Below are 16,184 nucleotides of genomic sequence, written 5' to 3'. Positions count from 1 at the left end.
GATATCCATTGGCCTTATTAAGGCTTGTTTATCTTATACATATACTTATACATACTTTTTAAGGTATATACGAGTACAATTTTTTTTACGTTGTTCCCAGGTGGCAAGTGACCCGTGCACATCGCAAACGCCGACGGAATCGTGACGTAACCTGCGCGCGCGCATCGAAAGCGCTCTACAGCAGAATTGGCGCCGGCTGACCGCGCCCAGAAGCGTACGTACATACTTAATTCTATCAATTTGCAGATCACAAAAACGAAATATACTAGTGAAAATTTTCTTCTGGTCAGAGTAACTTTAGGCATTTTTTTTTAATAGTAGCTTATTTGCGATAGTCGTATCTTGAGGTCATGTCAGTCTCGTTATATCGATGAGTTAAGTGTATATAATAAAGACGGACATATTACACCCTTAATAATAAAGTATTCGATAAGTAATTTAAAAAAACTAATAAAATGGATTAAGAAAAGGTTGATACTTAAGATTTAAATTCGATTTTATGCCGCTTACGTTAAGAACGCTCCAAAGCGTCAAGTTTAATGTGGATCGCAAGTGGTACATGACTGGTGCTAAATATGATGAAATTGTATTTGAGTTATATCTAAATTTTTATTTCGTACGGTTTTTTTTACCTTTTGGTTTTGTAGAGAATGCTCCCTTTTGAAAGAAAAGTAAGATTCAATGAGAACAAGAGCGGAATCTTTGAAATTGACCTCGCGCATTTTGTTACATCCGTTTTGTAATAATTTGCTAATTAAAAAAACAATACTTATCTGACACATGAATGTCGTCAGCATCAAACCATTATACGCCCCACTGCTGGACACGGTTCTCCTCTAAGCAGAGGGATTGTCGTCCACACTGGCCCAATCCGGGTACCCAAAACGTTGTCAACAATAAACTAATCTCAAATGCGCGTCAACAGGGTTCATTCCAAGGCCGACCGCGGGTCCGGTCGTTCAGCCAGGAGAGGCCTCGGCCACGACGAGCCAGCACCCACTCCCTCAACCCTGAAAACAACCTCACTCCGGAACGCACTGCCACTATACACAGGTTGTTTATACGAACACTATTTTACAAGCACACGGGACTTGGCAACTTTATGTCTTAGGGTCGTATTCCAGAACTCTACTCAATACTCAAGTCAGGACATGAGTATTGCAGTGAGCACTGAAAATCATACTCAAGTCCTTGCCATTAGGGTCGTATTTCCAGTGCTTCAAATCATACTCAAGTCTGCTCAAATCCTGACTGGAGCGTTGAGTAGAGTTATGGAATACGACCCTTAGAGTGCCTGAGTGGCGCAGTGGCAGCGCCACTCACAGTTCATTATGCTATGCCATCGAGTATATAACCAGAACTAGAGACGTAACGAGGACCGTCCATCTCTGGCAATTCATTGGGCAAATGGGCACTATATCACTTTTAAATATCAACTCTCGTTTGCGCTGAAATCACAACTTAGAAAGCTGAAATAGTATAACGCCAACAACTGGCCTGTGTGTATGTCTCCGTATATTCCAAAATATTCTGTATTTATTGTAATAAAGATAATATCTCTAACTATGGCAGGCTGTTCCATTCGGTGGCGCGGGAAAAACATTTAAAGTGAAACGATTGACGACACCCGTCAATTGTTTCGGATTCGGGCTGGCCAATCGGAGCGCAGTTGTTACCGTACTGATTTGGCAGAATAGTTTTCAAACAAATTAAATGACATTTCACCGTTAATTTATTATAACTTAATTTAACCAACACTCAGCCCATTTTGAAAGTAATCATTGATTTGGTAAAAAACACATCATTAAATTAAATATTTACGGGAAAGTATTCTTATTGTAAAGAGGATTTTGAAAACTGCCTGCCACTTTTCAATACCAGCTTATTAAATGGAATCCAAAACTGACATAACACTTAGCCTTTATTCTCATGATGTTATATTAATTTATTAATAAAAATCGCATCGGGCTCACTAAACGGTCCGGATTTATTATCACAAATATTACTGTGAGTTTCCTCTAAATCTTTAAGAAACAGGCAAAATGAGTTTATGTGGCGTGCAATCAATAATTTTTTAACATATTGTATGTAATTTTTTTAATCTGGATCGTTTCAATACGAGCATGATTTCGGCGAGGAGAGCACTGAGTGGGCATTTGTTTGCATAGGCAGGCTTGCATGTATTTTTACGTTTTACGTAATGAGATATGATTTATGTAATAGGTTAGTTAAATTGCTAATCCAGGGTTCCTTATTTTATACTTCTATTTGTGAGGAGTTGTAATCGGCTCTCAATTGTTACTATCATCATTTAAGTTAGTTTTAAGCTGTTGGTCTTCTTTTTAAGTAAATAAATATATGATCTTGATAAACTGCTAAGCAATTTCAATTAAAATTCAGAAAACTTTCCTATATAATTTCCTGGAATAAAGTTTTGACGGCATGTCTAAATTTCTTCCACAGAGCCCATTCCCTAAGCAAAATGGCGAACCTATCGCTGAAGATATCCCTCGAAGGAGGCAAAGTGGTGAAGACCATCCAGTTTGAGCCGTCCACCACCGTCTACGACGCCTGCCGTATTATCAGGGAGAAGATTCTCGAAGCCAACTCCAATGACTGTAAGTTCTGAAACCGGTTTAAATAAAACCGAAAAGTGGACACATTGTGTAGTCGTATATATGCTACATAATGAGCACCGTTGATATTCTGAGCAGAAAGAGTGACGAGGTGGAAGACATAGGCCGAACTATGAATACACATTGGATTGACCAAAAACCAGATTCCTAGTCATGTAACTTAAAAGCCGATTTGAAGTTTAAGTGAAACCTATTTCGAGGTTTCAAGTTCTGATTTTTGTGAGAAGGAATGTATAGAATTTCACATTTCATTTGCAAACTTAAGACTAGCTTTCAAGTTACACGGGTACGGAGTTGGTGTTGAGTGTATAGGATGAAAATTCATTTTTCTCATTACGCGAGTATAACTTGCTGTTATACCTGTTGAAATAAGGAATGAAAACTGTTTATTACACAGGCACAGACACGCATATAAACAAAACAAGAGAAGAACAATAATAATAATAATAAAAATTCAAAACTAATCTTTAAGGCCCTGGGAGAGACGAGAGTCTAAAATAAATAATGATAATAATAATAAAAAATAAAATTGAAAAAATTGTTACTTATTGTTGTGTTTACAATTATGCAGTACCTAATTCGCGGAATTATGCAGTAGCGCTGCTATCTCGCCATCAACCCCGCCGCCTTCCGGTCCTGCACCTCTGACTTTGGGTTCAGACTCGTAAGGCAGAGACCAAGGAGTACACATACATAACTGGACAAAGACCTTCAACTCCGTGTCTTTACCTATATTCACCTATAAATTTCGTTCAGTTTACCAAATGTTGTGACGTAATCAACATTTTGCTACCAGGCTCTTGTAACTTTCAGCACCGCCGTACCAATTTTATTTTTAAAATGCTGTGGCAATGCTGTTAAAGTCATTAATTATGGCGTGTATTATCTGGCTTCCCGCCGTTTAAATAATGCAGAACGTGCGGTGCGATGAAGCGTACATCCACCTTTAGAAACACCGTACTCAAAACTATACTCTAAAATTTTGCTTTATTATAATGACACATATCGAACTTGATGAAAATCCATATTAAAATTTTAAAATTCAAATCAATCTTATAACATCGTGGTAATATCTGAAATTATTAATAAATAATAATACTCATTAAGTAGGGTATAACCCCACGAACAATGGCGAAAAGGCGTGGTGTCACTCACTATTTATTACTTTTCAATGTAACTTTCGTTGGTGTAACCGAACATACCTAAATAATAGTATTTATCAGCTAAATTTAACGGAGTATAATAGCGTATTTTTTTCTTCCACAGCAAAAGAATACGGTCTCTTCCTCGCCTCCGAAGAAGATCCAAAGAAAGGCATCTGGCTGGAAGCCTCCCGCAGCCTTGATTACTACATGCTGCGTAATGGAGACGTACTGGAGTACAATAAGAAAACGAGAAATTTGCGTGTTAGGATGTTGGACGGTTAGTTAAAGACTTTTTTAACCGACTTTATAAAAGGAGGAAGTTCTCGATTCGACTGTATTTTTTGTTACGGGATTACTCAGATTTTGATGATTCTTTTTTTTGTTGGCTTAGAGAGTCTATTGGTCCCATTTAAATTGGAAGAAAATATTCCACCTCTAAGAGTAGCAAACTAGGGGATGAATCCCGTTTTCGCGTACTTTCCGTTGCCCGACTTCAATAAAACTTGGCAAATTGATGTAATTCCATGAACTTTGAAGGTCGGTTTTACTTCTGTCCATAATAATTGCAGCGCCTTTAAATGACACATATTTGAAGGCCACTGCCGCGCCCGTCACCCTGAAACATAAGTTGACAAGTACCATGTGCTTGTAATTTTAGCAGCACCACTACCCTCAAAAACCGGAACCCAGTAACGCTCACATTAGTGCTTAGATAAGGTGGCAGTACTTCTTTGGACGAACTGTTAGAGCACCTTAACTGCTACTAGAACAGACTTCTTCATACAAACGGGAAATGTCTTTAAATTCTACATAGCTCGGACGACCATTCTTACAAAAGTAAATTGAATGCGGTTTTTTGGCATCAGCTCAAGATCACAATGGATTTGGTGAAAATTATTGTCTTCTATAGGAAATTGCAATGCATTCGTGTATTATATATATATATACCAAAGTTTCACAAGAAAGCTACAAATTTGCATCTTAAGATTGGCACGACCCAATAATCTAAGTAATTCGCCATGAACTCATGCGACTGCTGATCTCCATACTACAGATTGTAACTCAGAAAAGGGTCAAAATTTCGTTTTATATCTCGATAGCGCTGATTAATAAGCCTGAAAATAGTTTATATTATGTAAATGGTCGTGGATATCAATTTTAATTTCTCTTTAACCCAGTGATTTATTAACAGACTTTTATATGTAATATAAAATGTTATTTTTTTTTTCTCGTAATGTTATTCAAATATTGATCATGAGCTAATATTGTTTTCGGAACTTTGACAAACATGCGTGTCAATAGATGGCATTGTATGTTACAAACTAATTTATAAATTAATTCTTCCTAATGTGGGTAGATGACGCTAATCCTAAACAATATAAAAGAATAACCGGCAGTCATGGATTTATATATTTCATAAACTGGATCGCGCACTTCAATATACCAATATTACAAATTTACACCTTTTTGGATAATGTTAAAGTTTATTTTAAGTAAAAGTAAAAAACCAAGTCACGTGAGATAGCTCGAAGTAGTGGTCTGTCCTTGTCTAACAAGTTGCCAACGCTAAATAAAATCATCTTACGTAGTGTCTAGTCTATTCACTTTTTTAAATTTTGGCTAAATAAAATTAGCTTGAAGGTAATATGCTTTTACTGTAATAATACAAAAAAAATATATCAACAATGAAACCTTCTACTAAGAAGTAGCATATCAAATAAGTACACTAATATGTGTTATGAAATAATATTAGTAGTTTTGGCCATCCATAAGCGGCCACATTTTCTGTAAATATTAAAAAGTTAAAAACAATATGGCTGGCTGAAACATGAATGAACACCCTATTAGAAAGAATCGCATTACTACTTTCAATCTTCTCACTCGGCTCGTTTTAGTAACTTAGTGCGCAGTCCAGATTAATTATACAAGTCCGTGCAGGCAGTATCCATTAAAATCCGTGCAATAAGCGCCATCTAGTTAATTTGTTTGTTATCACTAGAAATTGAAGTAGCTTTAATAGATTGCAGCTCGTTAAACTATATGATTTGGTACTCGTTGCGACATCTGGCGTACCGATAGGTACTAAATACCTAAAATAGTCTTGTATCGCGATTAGCAGTCCTTTTGAGTTATTGATCAGTAGTTTTACAACATGTAACCAAATTATGGACTAAACGTATTGTTTCTGTTCAGGAACTGTGAAAACCCTCCTAGTCGACGACAGTCAGATCGTTGCCAACCTAATGGTGGTGATCTGCACCAAGATCGGCATCACCAACTACGACGAGTATGGCCTGGTTCGCGAAGAGCAAAAGGAAGAACCCGACCCTTGCGAAAAACCCAACTATGGCACCCTGACCTTGAAGAGGAAGCACCAGGACAAGGATCGCGATATTAAAATGGAACAGCTAAGAAAGAAGCTCAGGACCGACGATGAAGGTAGGTCTTATCTTATCTAATAGGTGGTTTGCATTAATATTAGACATAACTGGTTGAAGACTGTACCACCTCAGTCAACCGTGACCATGGGACCTGTTACGTTGGTTTGTTTGAAAAAACAAATATACGCGATTTAAATCATTTCCTGTTGCTCATACTGTTTTTTCGGCGTCCGATTGCGTTTTATTACAATCAAATCTTAAATTTATGGCTTTTGTGGAATAAAGGAATCCTATTATAATAGATCTGGGGTTTGATTACTACATCGCAACTGTCCTGCACAATAGCCACATTTGTTGCCAGTGAACTGGGTGGAGCCGTCGAAAACCCTCCGCGAGCAAGGCATCGACGTGTGCGAGACGCTGCTGCTGCGCCGCAAGCTGTTCTTCTCGGACCGCAACGTGGACTCGCGCGACCCCGTGCAGCTCAACCTGCTGTACGTGCAGGCGCGCGACGCCATCTTGGACGGCACGCACCCCGTCACGCATGACAAGGGTGAGCGAATGGGCGGGCCACTGTAATTATAACGGCTAGCTATTGTTGTGTTCTGCCGTCCACTAACTGAAACTGGCTACGTGACAAATGGTCAAATATTCGTTTTAAATAGCAAAAGATAGAGCACAAAATTCTCTTTTAAAAATAGTTCAAATTAGTTAAAGTGTTCGACTTATCGGAACTTACCCTAACGACGCATAGCTGAAATATTTATTGTTAAAACATACTTTGTAAACAGCCTGCGAGTTCGCCGGCATCCAATGCCAGATCCAGTTCGGCGACCACAAGGAAGACAAACACACGACTGGATTTTTAGAGTGAGTATGCCTTTTATCTGATGTCAAAACTAGTCGATTCACTGTACTATGACTACCAGAACAGTTAAATTAATTTAATATTAATAATAAAAGTTTCCCCAACTAGTCCACAGAAACACCTTATCTAACGCCCACAGTGCTACCCGCTGGCCCACCAAAATGGTGCAGTAAAGAACCCTGGTTAATTATTTACAGTCTGAAAGAATTCCTACCGGCCTCCTACGTGAAGGTGAAGGGCATAGAAAAGAAGGTATTCCGAGAGCACCGCAAGCATTCTGGCCTCAGCGAGCTCGACGCAAAGGTGCTGTACACCAAGAGTGCCAGGGATCTGAAGACTTATGGCGTCGCTTTCTTCCTTGTCAAGGTCTGTATTGTCAATCACATGCTAGTGCAGGGCTGGAGATTACTTTAGAGAACGCTATATCAGTGGCTGTAGCATGGCAGTATATGTGTGATAAGCCTCTCCATGACAATATTTATTTCAGTTGATAAAGCTAAGTTTGCTTATTTGGTAATGAACTATTGTTGCACATTTTGACGGACAAGGACAACGATATGAGATTGCGTATATAGATATCTTTATCGTTTAATTATCGCCGCGAAAACAATTTTGTTTTATTATTTCTTTTCATCCCGTTTCTCGCGCTCAATTTTTACATTGATAAATTTACTGTGCAGAACTGTCAAAACTTTTAAAATCAGCTGTGACCTTGCAGCCATGTTTCGCAATGTGTTGATCTTTTGCAATCATTGCGATGACATAAAAATGTGACGTCACCGTACTCGCCACGTCAACTATTATGATAAAATTTTAAAATTTGGCCAGTTTATCACTCGAATTGGAGAGCAAAATGTGGATATACTACAGGGGCTGACATGTACGAAATGGATAGGTTTAAGTGTAATTTGGACAATGATAAAAAGTTCCAATAAATGTATAAAAAATAATTTAGAATATAGCAGAAGCGAGACAACGGTTAATTTTGAACGTTTTCAAATTTAATTGTACTTGCTGTCTTCTTTTGTAAGTAGCTAGTATTGTGTTATAAATACGCCCTTCGTTGGCGCCAGGAACTCCCTTAATCTAAACAACGTCATTTGGTTACAGGAGAAAATGAAAGGCAAGAACAAGCTAGTGCCGCGTCTGCTCGGCGTGACCAAAGACTCGGTGCTGCGTCTGGACGAGAAGACCAAGGAGATATTGCAGACCTGGCCGTTGACTACAGTGCGGCGCTGGTGCGCCAGCCCTAACACGTTCACACTGGATTTCGGAGATTACAGGTAAGTCATTTTTTATAAAACCAAGTGACGGGACGATCAATTCGTGCGCCTGGTTTAAATCGCAAAGATCCGAGGGACACTACCACTGGACCTGTCACCCTGAGACATAAGTTGACAAATTTTAATTTAATTTTGTTAAGTTGCCGAGTAATAGCTTGATCATATTTTTATTTAGGGCCACCACTCATGAAAAGCACCACTATATATTAATAATCATGCATCGGTTCCAGTGACCAGTACTACTCCGTCCAGACGACAGAGGCGGAGCAGATCCTGCAGGTGATCGCGGGATACATCGACATCATCGTTCGGAAGCAGAGGGCGAAAGAGCATCTCGGAATCGAGGGGGACGAAGGCTCCGCCATGTTGGAGGACTCCGTCTCTCCCTCCAAGTGAGTAGCACGAGCACGTTAGTATTATTTCCATAATGACGTTCACTAGGCTTGGGCCAGTGTCAGTTCCGAACAACAGACAGTTAATATTGATCAAGAACGCCAGCGTCAAGGCACCAGCAAGGTATTTATTTTCGGAAGAACCTCTTCGACAAACTGCTGTTGTGGAGGTCATACCTGAGGTGAAACAGAACAATCATGGACAAACAACAAACTAAAGCATAACATTATTGGAGCGAATAAAATCACACAAAATGTTAGTAAAGGGAGGAAACACATAAAGATGATGGGATTTAAGGTTAATAGGACGGGTAATACAAGGAGGGAGAAGAAAATATAAGGAGGAAGTCAACTTAGGACATTCAAAGAAAATGTGATCAAGGTTCATTCAAACCACATTCACGCAATTGACGGCTGTCGTCATTTGTTTCACTTCAATCGACCAGTTTAACATGATTCCGTTTGTTTTGTAATTAGATGTTTTGCTGTTTTTCCCACACCACCGAATTGAACAGCCCCCATTGTTAGAGATATTATTTTTATTACAATAAATACAGAATATCTTTGGAATATACGGAGACGTACACACAGGTCAGTTGTTGGCGCTGTACTATTTCAGTTTTCTAATTTGTGATTTCAGCGCAAACGAGAGTTGATATTTAAAAGTGATATAAGGCCCATTTGACGGCTGAGTTGCCAGGGATGAATGGCCCTTGTTACGTCTCTATTTCTGGTTATGTACTCGATGTCCACTATTCACCCGTCTTCCATATTGTTACAGGGCTAACATCATCCAACACGACACGTTTAAGTCGGGCAAGGTGAACACCGAGTCCGTCGCTAAACCTGCCGTCATGAGGCCTGGAGCTGAAGGTACGTTGCATGATTTTAAAATCAGAATGGACAGGTATATTTTAGACGGACGTGATCCATCCTCGTTCACATTTTCACTTTCCAGCTGGTGGGATTGTGAACAAATTTTATTCATTTTTTATTTTATAAACATTACCGTCCTTTCGAGCAAATTCTAAATTAAACTTTAGATTCATTGCTTCTGTCTGTTTTGTTTAGAGTAAAAAAAGTACCTAGATTTCATTATAGTTTACAACTGTCAAATTAGTCTACGCCCGTAGATGTAAAGGCCCTCATATACGACACGATTTGTCTTCACGACTCGTCGGTTTTCAGACTGATCGATTTATGTCGTTAACGATTAATTTAAACTCCAAGGGAGTAGCGACCAGAGATAGGCAAGCACCCGGACTTTGTTAACGCCGGCAAATATTTGTCGGTTTTGCAAATAGAGTGTTGTTTAAGTTTAATTATATACTCCCGGAGTATATTCGAGCCACCTTGCATTTTCAATATTAAGTGCCCTTAGCTTAAACAATGCTAGATTGATCAAGAACTTGCAATGCAACTTTGAAACTGGTATACTGAACGCCATTTCCTTAAGTCCTTATTGAAAATTTGAATTTAAAAAACCGTAGAAAACTTTTTCTTCGACGATAACTATATTTTTATATTCTTGCCCTTTAAGGATAACAATGCAAGGTGCCTCGAATTATGTGTCCGAGAGTGTATTATTACAAAATGTTCATTACATTCTAGTCTACGACTCGATTTCGCACTTGACAACTAACACAATATTATCTGAAAAATTGCGTTATGTTATATTTTACCTGAAAATTGCGTTATATTAATAATTTATCTTCAAAATTTCGCTGTATTGGCGTGTCATTCATATACGATTTAATTTCAAAGTGACGGGCCAACACTGTCGCTTTATAACTAAATAGGTAATAGTAATATAACTTAAAGCCATTTTGAGATAATACTAAACGAGGAATCGCCCCCCGCCTTTGGACAGCATGCATTTGTACCACGAGCCACAAAGAGCTGTAAAAATTTGACAATAAATCTCAATACTAAAATTTGTAGGAAAATAAACATCTAAATCAAGTATATTTGTTATTCACGTATATGTTTTATCAAACTGAGTCAGTCATAACCATGGAGCCTGTAAAGAAACCGAAACGTTTGTTTGTTTATAAAACAAATATACACTATTTTACATCTGATCAAAATAGTTTAAAACCTAGGGATTCGACAACAAAATAAGACAGAATAGATGCACTGAACTAAAATTAAATTTAGTTTGTACGTAACTGGTTTAGAGATGCAATTGCTTCAAAATTGAGGAGTTGCAGCTTCCGTCGATATCTTAATTTTTTGTTGCACAAACTCACATTACGAAAGCTTTTATTGCGCTTTTCTTCAGCATTATTAGATTGATTTTGATACCCCATTACGATAGTTAAAAAGAAGGGTATGTTGATTTCCAAGTGTATTTATTATCGACTTTTGAAAAAGGGAGTTTCTATCTTTTGCTCCTATATGTACGTATGTATATTCGATGCCATAAGATAACTGAATTCTTAACCGAATATTTGGTTTTGAGTAGATCAGTGTAAAGAAAGTTTTAAAGAAATTTAACCTTCAACCACTGAGGCAGAAAATACATTTTGGTATGACTTCCTTGTTGCATTATTAGTGAATGACGTTTTAAGAAACATGAATTTGATCTTTAGTTACATTACATAAATACAAATTTCAACCGAAGGTTGGATTTTTTTACATTTTTCTATTGAATGCATAAGCTCAAAACCAAAATCTGTAAGACTGTTCCAACAAAGGTAATATATATTTGCACGTGATCCAAAGAGTCTCGAGACGTGCATGTCCGTGCCTGTTTGCAAGTTGCACATGCTGCTGCTAGGCTAACACTGCTTCTAGATCCAGCACAGCTTGTTATAATTTGTCGTGTATAATTTGGCGTAGGCGCGAAGCCATTCGCGATGAGCCACATGACCGGCGCGCAGCAGACTACCGTCTCGGGGCAGATCATCACCGGGCACGCGCCGCCTTCAGTGCGTATACGCTTTTTATTTCTTTCTTTTCTTACCCACGTGTACGTGTACATAATTCAGCAGTCAGAGGCAAAATGACAAAGTCAATTAGAGTAATTTGAGAATAATGCAACATAAATTCAGTTTTCCCAACGCGGAATTATAAGCTCAAGTTTTTTTTAATTTACTAATGTTTTCGTAATTTAAACAATTTGCACATTTTGACGCTGTCTGTACGTACTTAATGAGCTATTACTACATGAATTGTATACTATCACATGCGTGTTGACCGTTTGAACGGACGCTGACGTGTTGTATGGCTGGCATTCCTTAATATTAGTTACTAGCTACGGGTCTCCTACCAGGGTATGATTTTCTACTCTTCTCCAAACAGGAGAAGTAGGTACTCTTTCCCCGTCTTTCTTTTTCTTTAAACCCTTTTTTTGACTACGTTTAAATTAACCCAATTATACTATTAAAATTTAGCTTGATTAGAAAGACCTGAGAAGAATAACCTATGATATAGGGATATAGATTATTAAATAGAATGACACATGTCAAACTTCATGAACCTGTGTGGCACTCTTAGAGGATGGAAAACAAAATAAACGAAAGGAGCTGCCCTAACTACGGAATGAACGTGCATACCTAAACAAAAATTGAACGAATAAATGGCGGATTTCTTTAGTGTCGTAGCATAATCTATAGATAAATCAGTATCGACATGCAAACATTTAATTAAAGTTGATCAATATTCCTTTTGGGCATATTTTAGGTTATAAAATATGGGAATATCCGGGAATGTCACATGAAATTTTGAATTTATTGTTTTGCGTTTACAAATACTCAAATATTACGAAAAGTTAATTTGCACAGAAAAAATTAATATTTGTAATTTGAGAGTATATATAAAAAAGAGAAAACTTTGAAATATAAATCCTATCCATTTCCAACCTCAAAATTCATATTTTCATAGATAAATTTTTAAACAGATTCCAAATAATGTAAGCTTTTTGCTTTTTAGTAAATGAGTGTTGTTTAATCTAAATTAAATATAAAATTATTTACTAATAAACCTAATGATGGAATTGCATTATCATGTAATCTAATTACATTCAAAGCTATGTTAATATTTGACTCTTCAAAATGAAGCGAATAAATGAAGATGATCTTTGATTCAATGTTTATATTCGGCACTATTATACGGCGGTGTGATTTCCAACCATTCTTTTTTAATATGTAGGTAAACTTGAAATAGTAAAAATAATAATAATAAGATAATAAAAACCTCGTAGTGAATTATTTTAATAACATAATATCGATAATACGCTTCCAAGAACAACACTGTCTCAAAATAATCGTTAACATCAATCATCAAAGTATAAAAACAAACAGGCAATCTGAAGAAACCAAAGCAAAATTTGGCAAGATTTATGAACAAACTATTTAAATATGTTTAATTACATAAGATATTTGGACTTTTGTGTGATTTATAGACAGAAAAATAATACGTGGCTGTACAATGTTACATTCGGTCGATCTTCGCTTTTTTAAATGCCACATCCCGTGATGCTGCAGCGACGAATTTTTATTAATACTTAATTGTTCTGACTGTCAATATTTTTGTCCATTTTATTACAATACATGCGAATAATTCAATAAAACTCTTGGAAAAACATTTGTTTTGACATTTGATATACTTCCCTTTGACAACCGTGTCATGTACCTCATGTACTGCGAAGTGGACACGGTTGGCATTTAAGATGACGTTACGTATTTTCGATTCCCGTACTTGACACAGACCAATGTAACGCCCTCTCTTTTGGCTTAAGACGGCACGCGAGAGTTAAACAAAGACAATAACATGTTTATGTTTTTAACGTGGAAATGCATCATATACATATAACGCCTGATTTATATATGTCATCATAACATGTCCTTTAGTTTCCATAGCCCAAGGTGGGACTCGATCAGTGAAATCTAGAAGCTATGTTAAAGTATATAGTACTACATTATGACAATATGTTATTATTATTAATATAAAATAATATTTATTAATTATTTATTAAAGAATTCATTAAAAATATGTAGTCCGATCGCAAAGTTTTTTAGTTATTTCTTAGTGAATTAGTTATTTCTTATGGGTAAACAAATAATTATTCTCAACAGTCTCATCCGTTTAAACGGTCGTTGAACTTCTGTGACAAGTACTGTTTTAAATTAATATTTTGATGAAATTTAAAAATAATATCATTTGTTTCACGCTTTCATTATGGAACGAAACAGTCTTCGAAGTGGGCTGTGTAGGTACATATTATTTAAAATATATATCTTGTAATTTTAGCAAAGATTCATGTAATTGTCTTTTAAATTCTAGTTTGTGCCCGTTGTGTTACCGTTAATCTGGTACTCGTAGTACAGCAGAACAGTAGTTTGAGTTCCGATAATTGGACTGTGCACTTTATTACTATCATTAATAAGGAGGATATTCTTGCTTCTCTGTTATCCAAAATATAATCAAACTTCGTACGGATCGCACTCGCATGACTGTCTTCTTTAACGTGTATTCGCTTCCGTCCAGGCATCTCAGGCGCAACAAACCAAAGTGACTTCGGTACTGTCGGAGCCACAGCGCGCTTTGCTTTCCACAATTACCACCGGACGTGAAATCATCCGTCAGACAGAGCAGGAGCTTACCAGGGTATGTATTAATAACAGGATTTGAAAAAACGGGGAATCCACTTTCTTGAACCGTTTTTATAATTCATCTTTGCCCCAGATGTTGTATTCTAATTTATAAAATCAAGAGCACGTTACGTTTGACACTTGAAAGTCTTTTCCCACTACCCCGGACCATACCATGAACGTATCAAACTGTTACGTTTTCACCCCTAAACTGCTGAACCAATTTTGATGAATTTTGTATTCATATCATTGACTTACAAATAAATGGACGACGGGTCTAATACAAAAACCACGAAAAAAATGTCCCAAGTCAACCTATTTAAACGTAGTAAACATGTAAAGGAATATGAAAAAGCTAAAACGTTGAATTTAAATTGTAATGTCATCGCAGCACTGTCTAATTTTGCTTGCTTCGCTGTCAGTCGAACAAACGAAGACTAAAGCGTGAATGACGCTCTGTATACGATTTTAACGCCCTATAAGCTCGGACACTTTTTAGCGCGGACCCGACGTCCTTATAATTGTAAGTCAATGATTCATATAGATGGGACCCATAAGACGACATCGGCTATTCTTTCTCACAAAAATACATCGTAAATGGGGTGAAATCCGAAATGAAATTTTATATTGAAAACCAAGAAACATTAAAAGAGACGAAGTTCGACCATTTTTTTTGTTCTGCTGTTGTTTTTTTTACACATGTTTACTAAGATCGGTCTTTGATTGCAGGCCTCCCTTCCGGCACTTGGACAAGACGCAGCCTCGATAAAATGGAAGCAAGTCACAATGGACACAAACAAGCAAGTTGTGACGTCACAAATTGCAGCCATGAACGCGGCCACTGCGCAGGTCGTCACTCTCACCTCCGGTAAGTGTATAGCACGCTGTTGAGTATGGATATTGTCTAAGAACACCGAGTACTAGAGGAATCTGTCGAACATAAGTTAGGCGTATTTACATTATTGAAATATTTTAAATTTTTATTGAATTGATATTCAATTATTTTTTATGAAATTACCCATTAGTTTGTTATAATTATTAATACAAAGATCGAAGACTCAGAAAAAAATGCTTCGATCCGGCCGGATTCGAACCGACGTCTTCTAGCTTACCGTGCCAGACGCCGCTATACCAACTAAACCACGAAACGAACCAGCGAACCTCACGAATTTTTCTATTTGCTTGCGTCGTGTCTTTGTATTTGGTTTTTCAACGACTTTTTTGTAGGTGCAATTTAGTTTTTAACCCTAAACATAATATTTATTGTATGTTTAAACGCAGGCACGATCGAGGAGGTGGATCATACTGCCGTCGGTGCAGCTATCACCACCATTACTACCAACTTACCAGAGATGACAAAAGGTATCGTATTTTTTTTACTTATTAAAAATACCTATCGCGATATTTGGGAACAGCCTATGTCCAGCTGTGGATGTCTTTCTGTTGAAGTGATGATATTGAATATATTTCCCGTACGCCCACGCTCCGAGCGAAGGCAGGCACTGACACGCCGAACAGTTACGCTGCTTGTCTTATTGTATTCAATACGTTTATTTGCATTCCACAATGGTATACACGGTGTTGCATAGTAGAAAGATCACATCAGATCTCGGGCATAACAAAGTAGAAGGGAAGAGAGAAAGTAGGCTGTTTTCAAATTTACCTTTTTGCTAAAAGGTATTACAGTAACATCTGTCCTTTGAGCACGAAACCGTTTACCTATGTCGTAACTATTCATATTACATTTTATCAATATTGTCTGATCCATTCGTATTATAAGGGGACGACATGTGCAAGCGAGAATAGAACATGCATATTTGTGTATAAACACCAACACGTGCAAAAACCTGTACGTGTGTTGTTGTCCTTGTTAATTCACTAATGA

The 16,184-nt window shown here is 37.3% G+C and overlaps 1 protein-coding gene across 1 annotated transcript in view; it reads left to right on the top strand.

Moving 5' to 3' along the window:
* LOC113234324 (talin-2-like) overlaps positions 1 to 16,105 on the top strand; it is a 63,727-nt gene extending 47,622 nt beyond the window's left edge. The window contains exons 3-17 of the mRNA XM_026469624.1: positions 101 to 214; positions 2,464 to 2,618; positions 3,903 to 4,058; positions 5,975 to 6,220; positions 6,524 to 6,715; positions 6,954 to 7,032; positions 7,228 to 7,396; positions 8,141 to 8,313; positions 8,544 to 8,705; positions 9,487 to 9,578; positions 11,547 to 11,635; positions 14,196 to 14,315; positions 15,029 to 15,167; positions 15,581 to 15,661; positions 16,080 to 16,105. Of these exons, the coding sequence (XP_026325409.1) occupies positions 2,483 to 2,618; positions 3,903 to 4,058; positions 5,975 to 6,220; positions 6,524 to 6,715; positions 6,954 to 7,032; positions 7,228 to 7,396; positions 8,141 to 8,313; positions 8,544 to 8,705; positions 9,487 to 9,578; positions 11,547 to 11,635; positions 14,196 to 14,315; positions 15,029 to 15,167; positions 15,581 to 15,661; positions 16,080 to 16,105 (1,860 nt within the window). The 5' untranslated portion in view covers positions 101 to 214; positions 2,464 to 2,482. The remainder of the gene's footprint in view (positions 1 to 100; positions 215 to 2,463; positions 2,619 to 3,902; positions 4,059 to 5,974; positions 6,221 to 6,523; positions 6,716 to 6,953; positions 7,033 to 7,227; positions 7,397 to 8,140; positions 8,314 to 8,543; positions 8,706 to 9,486; positions 9,579 to 11,546; positions 11,636 to 14,195; positions 14,316 to 15,028; positions 15,168 to 15,580; positions 15,662 to 16,079) is intronic.
* The last annotated feature ends 79 nt before the right edge of the window (positions 16,106 to 16,184 follow it).

Source organism: Hyposmocoma kahamanoa, unplaced genomic scaffold (genome assembly GCF_003589595.1).
Source record: "Hyposmocoma kahamanoa isolate Upper Pololo Valley unplaced genomic scaffold, ASM358959v1 83, whole genome shotgun sequence".
NCBI lineage: Eukaryota > Metazoa > Arthropoda > Insecta > Lepidoptera > Cosmopterigidae > Hyposmocoma > Hyposmocoma kahamanoa.
This window is presented reverse-complemented; position numbering and strand designations above follow the sequence as displayed.